The 8,821-nt window shown below is 35.0% G+C and overlaps 1 protein-coding gene across 1 annotated transcript; it reads right to left on the reverse strand.

The window, feature by feature from the left end:
- Nucleotides 1-6,782: 6,782 nt before the first annotated feature.
- Nucleotides 6,783-7,701, reverse strand: LOC133330270 (uncharacterized). Its single transcript, XM_061538726.1, has 3 exons — nt 7,565-7,701; nt 7,138-7,260; nt 6,783-6,947 (listed from the first exon to the last, which is right to left on the reverse strand). The coding sequence occupies exons 1-3, from the start codon at nt 7,660-7,662 to the stop codon at nt 6,800-6,802; spliced, it is 369 nt and encodes a 122-aa protein (XP_061394710.1). The 5' UTR covers nt 7,663-7,701; the 3' UTR covers nt 6,783-6,799.
- Nucleotides 7,702-8,821: the final 1,120 nt, after the last annotated feature.

Consider the following 8,821-nt stretch of genomic DNA (forward strand, 5'->3'; position numbering starts at 1 on the left):
CTGCGGTAGTTTATATATAGTTCTGCGGATGTTTATTCCGAGCCTGGGCAATATTTCGTGATATTGGCATCCTCTTGCCCGATTAGAGGTAAACAGCACCTCGATTGATGTCATTCAGGTGTAAATATATACGCTATAGAATACAAATTTTGTCATTTTTCACACAAAAGTCAGGGTCCATTTGACCCGCTAAATATTGACCAATCTTTATCAAAACAGGCATGCTTATTCTTTGGCCCGATCCCCTTCTCCATGCAAAATTTCACGATGTTCGGGCCATTATTGCGGCCTCTGGAGCGACCAGAAAAACCGACAAAAATATAGTATTTGGTCCATTTCATCCCCTAAATATTAACCGATCTTTCCCAAAAACAATAGGGGTCTTCATTGGCCAGAACCCATCCTACATGCAAAATTTCGTGAAGATTGGTCCATAACTGTGGCCTGTATCGTGTTTACAAATTATAATGGCCAGACGGACGGACGGACACACATGTCTCGATCGACTCAGCTAGTCGAGATATGACGATCGGTATACTTAAAGGTGGGTCTAGGACCAATATTTCGCGGCGTTACAAACTTTTGGGGCTGCACAAAGCTATAATACCCTGACAACATAGTTGTGTAGGGTATAAAAATTTAATATCTATCTATATTCGTAAAACTCGAAAAATATGGATTATTGAAATTTCTAAAACTGAAAAATGTTTCGCTTATGAGAAGCTCGGATAACTGAAAATATTTTCAGTTAGCCGAACTCCGCTTAATTGAAAACATCGGATAACTGAAACAAACATCCACAAACATTTTTCCGTTTCAGTAAAACCGAGTCGACTGTAGTCTTATAGCTTAAACAACCTACGGGCAGAGAATTTTCAATGTCATAGAGGTGATAGTTTCCGAAAGATTTTTGTTTATAACCACTGTCTTTTAATTTTAGACAAATGATGGAACACACTTCAATATTTTTTTTGGCAAACAGCTGTACCCTGAACAAATGATAATATTTTTCATTGGCGAAAATAAATTTAAGAATTATGTTTTTTGTTTTTCTTTCCTTTGGCCACCACAACTGGATACACCACCACTTTCCAACTCATCTACTTCTTTCTGTCTCCAATCCTCCTCCGTACAAAACAAACACAATTTTCAATTGGGAAATTTTGTAATTTTGCCACTTGTCTTTCAGTCAGTTTTCGTTCTTCACTTTGCTGCCGCAGTGTAATGTCACTGCAATTTATGTCTTTAAATGTTTCACTTGTACCAAAATCCAAGAACGAAAAAAATATTATATTTGTGGCACGCATTGGCAAAATGTCATCAGCCTTAACAAGTTTGGCATTTTGCCATTTATTGACAGGCAACGTGTAGAAGAACAAGACGGCGGCGTCGTCCTCGTCGTTCAATACAAAATATGGCCCAAATGTTGTTAGCCACACTGGCTGTCACCATGCCACGCAAAAGTAGGACGACAACCTTTTTGCCATTGACAAATGTTGGTTATTACAACAATAGCCATCAGCCGATTTAGACTGAAGAAGTGGAGTGAAAACAATGTTGCCGCTTTAAAACTTCTTCATCCGTTCGTCTTATTCTTCTTCTTCTGGTTCATGTTCCGGTCATATATGAGGGGATGGGTTATTTGCCAACTGCGGAGCAAAATTCTTTGTCATTTCTATTTTTTGCGAACATAAATTTTCGCACTTTTTTTTCGTTCATTGTGTGTTCCAACTGTGATTAGGTAACATTTGGTTGTGCATTTTTTTCTGTCGAACCAAACCGAGTAGAGTGTGCGAACAAAGGAGGAATGGAATTTTTCCCTTGATTGGAAATAAAATGAATTGTTACCCGTTAAAATTAATGAAAATATTTTATGGGTAAAATGCGTACCATTACTGTTTGCATTGTTATATGTAGTTGAGTGGGTTCTGGTGTGGGGTGGTGTTTAAGTTTCGCCATTTGGCCTTGCATGAAACATGAACAAAATATCAATCTTAAGAAAAATGTGTAGAAATAAATTACCAACTGTTAAGAAAGTAATGTGACAATTTTTAAATGTCACACGGAACACCAACGCTCTTTCATACATGCATGAACTGAAATGGAGAACTTAGTATAAGTCAAATTTATCACACATGAAGTGTCCCTTTGTGTCAACAAAAGATTTACCGATATCTATCAACAATGTGAAGGTTTAGTCCGCCAAAGGGGTTAAATGAAAAATAGCAAGTAAAAACTTCCAGACCAAAAGTTTTTTATAAATTTCAAATTGAGCAGCAAACATTTCTGAGATTAATGGCAATTGAATAGAAGATGTTGTATGGGATTTTTATACGTTTTTTTCAATATCTCCAAAGGGCCTGTGACCAGTTAGCACATCCACACGATTTGGATAATGCACCTATGTCAATCAAAATATATCAAAACATTATATAGGGCCTTAGGTGCACCAATAACATTAAATCGGAAGAAAATATATATGGGAGCTATATCTAAATCTGAACCGATTTTTCCCCATTTAAATAGGGTTAGTCCAATTCGGATCATAAATGCGATCTGTACTTTGTTTACAATTTAACATGGACAGATGGACGAACGGACAGACGGACATGTATAAATCGACATAGAAAGCGATTCTATGCATATTCTCAAAAGGAACCATGTGTCTATCTCGTTTCTTTTTGTCTGTTACAAACAAATGCACAAAGACATAATACCCTGTACCACAGTGTGGTGAAGGGTATAAAAAAATCCGAAAATGGAACGGTACGGGTAAATCCCTAAAAATATTCAAAACGCTTATATATGGGGGATATGTGAAAACATGGACTTATGTTGATAATTCTCTGTATAGCCGCATATGTATGTCAGCCTTCAAGAACCCTTTATACCAAATTACAGTAGAAATGGTGGGAAAATTGATAAAGCCTTCAAAATGCTTGAAAATGGATCGGTAGAGAAGCTATAATAAAACGTAAACAATTTTACTACATGGACAAATATTGATATTTTTGGCAATCTCTCTAACAATTAAAATCCAAAACCTCAAATAAGAGCCAATTAGGTAGAAACACGTGCCCAATCCCCCAAAATACCGAATATTGGATGGTGGATATTTTTGGAAGAAGATTTTTATTCACCAAAGATGTGAAATGACTGCCACCCACTGAATTGGCAAAAGCGGCTAAAACCTTCGAAATATCGAGAATCTGGCGGAACCAGTCATATAGAGAAAAACATCTGGAAATTTGGTACTCACTAAACAGAAAACCGGAATGCCAAATTACAATGGCTTGGTCTTTAAGGCGTTGTCTAAACATGGATCAATTTTTTTAGTAAAGCGAAATGCTACTTAAATAAAATAAAAAACCAGTAAGGAAAACAGTAAAGCCGGATGGGGCCGACTACATAATACGCTCACCACTTTGGATACATAAAAGAGATGCTAATGTATACAAAATCCTGTAGATAGAACAGACATATAATCTTTAGAGGACCATTGAAATGAAATCAGGCGAAACTAAATGTGTGATCTACATAAATATATGAACCAATTAAAAACCTCATACATATGCCATTCTAAAATCTATGAAAAATTTCATGTCAATCGGATTTTTTGGTGTGAAATCGAGCCAAATTATGTATGTGGAACTATGTGTAAATTTGGACCTAATTGAGCAATCGTGGCATATACCATTTAATATGCTGCAGCACAGTGCGCTGTTCACAATGTTGTCTCGTGTATATGGAACAGACTTAGGCTTCACGGTGCACCATTTACATAAAATCAGACGATATATATATATATATATATATATACGGGAGATATATCTAAATCTCAAGCGATTTTTGCACCTTTAAAACACATCACTCTAAACTCAGCTCTGCCAAATTTCGTGTAAATGAATAAACATAGGCTCTTCGGTGCAGCATTTACATAAAATCGCACGAAACTATATGTGGGAGTTATATAAATCTGAATCGATTTCGAAAACAACTCCGCAGACAATATTGCGTCTCAATCGGAAAAATAAATGGGGTTTGATGTTCTACTTCCATAAAATCGGACGAAACTTTATATGGAAGCTATATCTAAATCTGAACCGATTTGAGTACGCTGTGCAAATTTTCGTTTGAATAGGACAATTAGTGGGTGTTTGGTGCACAATTTAGATAAAATTGGGCGAATTTCCACGAAACTTCGAATACGTCAACATTTCAGTACGCTGTACAAATTGAGTGTCAATCGTACAAATATTGGATGTTTGGTACACCATTTAGGTAAAATGTGACGAACAAAGCTATATCTAAGTCTGAATCTATTTTTTCTAATTTCAATAGGGTTCGTCCTTGGCCAAATATGTGAGCTGTGCCAAATTTCATCTAAATCGGATCATAAATGCGATCTGTACTTTGTTCACAAGAATACATGGACAGACGGACGGACATGCATAAATCAACTCAGATAGTGATTCTATGCATATTCTCAAAATAGATCATGGATCTATATCGTTTCCTTTTGCCTGTTACAAACATATCGCAGATTTGTTGCAAGACAAGAATAACTCAAAACCAGTAAAGAAAGTAGTAAAGTCGGACAGGGCCGACTATATGATACCCTTCACAACTTTGGGTATATTCATACATGAAATCGGAAGAAAATATATATATAAGAGCTAAATCTAAATCTGAACTGATTTTTTCGAAATTTAGCACACATCCTTCCATACCCAATTCAGTACGATGTGCCAAGTTTCGTGCAAATCGAAAGATATATAGGGACTTTGGTGCACCATTTACATAAAATCCGACGAAAATATATATGAGAGCTATAAAATCTGAACCGATTTTCTCGAAACTCAGCACACATCCTTTCATACCCAATTAGGTACGCTGTGCCAAGTTTCGTGCAATTCGAAAGATATATAGGGGCTTTGATACACCATTAACATAAAATCAGACTAAAATATATATGTGAGTTATATCTAAATCTGAACCGATTTTTTCGAAACTTTGCACACATCATTTTATACTCAATTCCAAATCTAACAATATGTACGTACTGCGGTGCACCATTTAAATTAAATCGGACGAAAATATATATGGAAGCTATATCTAAATCTGAACCAATTTTCCCCAATTTCAATAGGGTTCGCCCTTGGGCCAAACAAATGAGCTGTACCAAATTTCAACTAAATCGGATTATAAATGCGACCTGTACTTTGTTTACAATTTACATGCATCAATCGACTCAGAAAGTGATTCTATGCTTAAAAAAGGAACCATGGGTCTATCTCGATTATTTTTACCTGTTACAAACATATGCACAAAGACATAATACCCTGTACCACAGTGCGGTGAAGGGTGTAAAAACGATTTTGCAGAAAATGCGTTTTAAGTTTTCAATTTACACTGACATTACATAAAACAGCGGACATTCTATAGTGTCTCAATCAGAGTGTATAGAGATATTTATATGACTTTTTTACACAACGTGAGGTCTATTATAGCGAACAATCGTGCATAATTAACTCGAAAATCACTTTTTTTGAGTTATGCCTGTCTTGCAGCAAATGAGCGATATCCATAAAGACATAATAACCTGTACAACAGTGTGGTGAAGGGTATAATTAAACATTTACAATAGCACCGCAAAAGCATGTTCATCCGACTAGATTCGCTCCACGACTGAATAATCTAGAACAGTTTTTTTTTTAACTCTGCTAGGAAAATGGGTAAGGAGACGAAAAATGTTTAAACCGCTATTTTATCAGCGATGTTCGGTTGGAAAATGCTACTCAAAATACTGAAATTTGGGCGAGATATTTAGTGATCATTTCCTGCGCAGATGTATGCCAGTCTCCAAACCTCTGTAATGCCACGCCTATGGTAGTCTCTGAAAAAAATTATTTAATAAATAAGTAGTCTCTGGAAAAATGATTTAATAATACCACGCTTAAGGTAGTATCTGAAAAAAAATTATTTAATAAATAAGTAGTCTCTGGAAAAATGATTTAATAATACCACGCTTAAGGTAGTATCTGAAAAAAAATTATTTAATAAATCCACGCCTAAGGTAGTCTCTGGAAAAATTATTTAATAAATACACGCTTAAGGTAGTATCTGAAAAAGATTATTTAATAAATCCAGGCCTAAGGTAGTATCTGAAAAAGATTATTTAATAAATCCACGCCTAAGGTAGTCTCTGAAAAAAAATATTTAATAAATCCACGCCTAAGGTAGTCTCTGAAAAAAAATATTTAATAAATCCACGCCTAAGGTAGTCTCTGAAAAAAATTATTTAATAAATCCACGCCTAAGGTAGTCTCTGAAAAAAATTATTTAATAAATCCACGCCTAAGGAAGTCGCCGAAAGATTCTATGCTGAAAATTTCGCGACATGACATTGAAATTTAAAACTGAGTTCTTTGTTTTCCACCCATATATTTCTGGACTTTTTCTCGATCTATTTCCATTGCAGAGGCCAATGGGAAGGAGGCCAATGACTTGTCTATTTTATAATCATAATATACCATCCACATAGATCTTATTTTGTCTCATTTGGAGTCCGAACAAAGTTTTCAATTTTTCTCCAGGTTATATTACATATTCTCAATAATTGTACTCCTCCTAATGTACTACTTAAAACTATGTAACATTTTTTTCATTTGCATTTATTTTTAACTTTTTTTTAAAATATTCAAATTACATTACATCAGCCAAGGTGTAACAACTTTTTTGTTGTTGTTCGCCAAACATTCTCCGACTGCAACAATAGTTGCCAAGAAGTCACACAGCATTAACGATGGTTGCCAATGCCATATTTCAGGATGTGCTGTAGGCGTCGCCTTTCTTTGACACTCAAAACCTTTTCAAGTTGTTCCAGTGTCAAGTTGATCTCGCGTAACGAATGCAAAGGTAACCAAAGTGTTGTAATGGCAAAGGTCCTTTAACACACAAACAACGGCAACATTAGAATTTAATGAGAAACGAAGAAGAAGAGAAAAAACAAAACGGAATGGGGTCAATGTGATTTGCATGAATTCTTTGAGAGAATGACAAAAAAAAAAAAAAAAAAAAAACAGCGGAACTGATAATGCAACGTTAAGTTGAGGTGGTGTTGTCCCACGCCCTTACCTGTGCAATCTCATGGCATCAATGGCACTTGGCTGCATGGCCTCCAGTTGTTTGATTTCCTCACGGAATTGTCGATTGTAACGATGGAAGGATTGTTGGTAACGTTTTCGGCATTTTATCTGGCTAAAGGGTAAATAATTTTGCGGAAATTTAAGCCAGAAGTTACAAATTTCCAACACATTTCCACCAAGCCAGTAAAAAAAACGGAAAAGCATAGAAATGAATGAAAGAGAAAAAACACACACAGGCACACATTCAAAGACAGGAAATTCAATCAGTTCTAAATACATTTTAGCCTATCCTTTTGACTGGCTTCATTTCTTTTTTGTTGGCCAAAACCACAATTTAGTCAAAAGGAAAGAAATGAAAAGAAAATCTCTCACACACATTCATATAAACACATTTCACTTACACAAATTTCACTTACTAGCTTTCCTCTGTCACTTCAGCTTGTTGACGTGGTGAGCCGTAACCCAGTTTACGTGCTATCAATATACGATACCATTGCTTCTGTAGGGCATTCATGGGCCTTTTGAAAGGATTTGTCGTTAACTCCAATGTGTTCGACATCGTTGTTTGAAGAGTTTCTTCTAAAAATTAAGATTTTAAATTTTATAGTATTTTGCCAGCAAAAGCGAGGTGTCTACAATGAAATACTTAATACAAATGCAATGAATTGGAGAGAATTTACTATTTTTAGTTTTGTTTATTTGATTACCATGGCAAAAAGTTGTTTAATTTCTTCAACAAATAATATTTGTGTATTCTTAATTGAAGTAAAACAGACAAAAGTTCTACAAATGTAACTAACATAGGAGTAGTAGAATATTCGAGTAGGTCGATGAAAAAATTTTAATGGAATATAATATTGAAGAAGAAAATTTAGCTGATGGCACACGAAAGAGGGTTATTAAAGTAGGATTTAGTTCTAAGATAGTAAAATGCCACATATATGTTGTTTATTACTGAGAGCAATATTCTATCTTCCAGTGCGCCATTTCCACTGGTGAATATTTCAGGTGAATTTGACTGATAAAAGAGAATATCTAATAGGGCTTTTGGTATAAGATCGGGTACAAATTGAAAATAGCAATTAATACCTACACATATATATTTGTTGTCTTTGAGGACCCTCCATTAATTCTATGGAGCCAGTTTTTTAGTATTTTGCTCAACAATTTCAGGTTTTACCAGAACCATGATTATATATCTACATCATCCGAACCAAACTAATGAGCGACATCTTCTTTTTATAACATTTATCGATATAATTTTTATTGTGTGCGTCTCTGCTATCGATCACAACATTTTAAATGTAATTCGACACATGGCACCATCTAAAGGTAATTGTCTAAACTATGATACAACTTGACACTATTTTGATCTATCGCCCATATTCCTCCTACTAACTCACTGTGAAACATGATTGGATGACTCCATTCCCGGAACAAGTCGGCTGTATACACTCTATTTTCTTCGGTGTGCCTCAGTTTCCGATGAATATACCAGATAAATCCGGCTATTGTGCATAAAGTAAAAATATAATAAATGAAAAATTTATTTTGAAAAAAATAATCAACAAATTGTCAGAAGTTAAACGGAATTTGTAAATCACTTAGCAATTGGAATCCGAATCAGTGTAGAAATATTATGTTCTCGGATGAATTAAAGTTTTATATTTAAG

This window comes from Musca vetustissima, unplaced genomic scaffold (genome assembly GCF_032173495.1).
Source record: "Musca vetustissima isolate MV318-11 ecotype Yass unplaced genomic scaffold, APGP_CSIRO_Mvet_v1 utg6147, whole genome shotgun sequence".
NCBI classification, from domain to species: Eukaryota; Metazoa; Arthropoda; class Insecta; order Diptera; family Muscidae; genus Musca; species Musca vetustissima.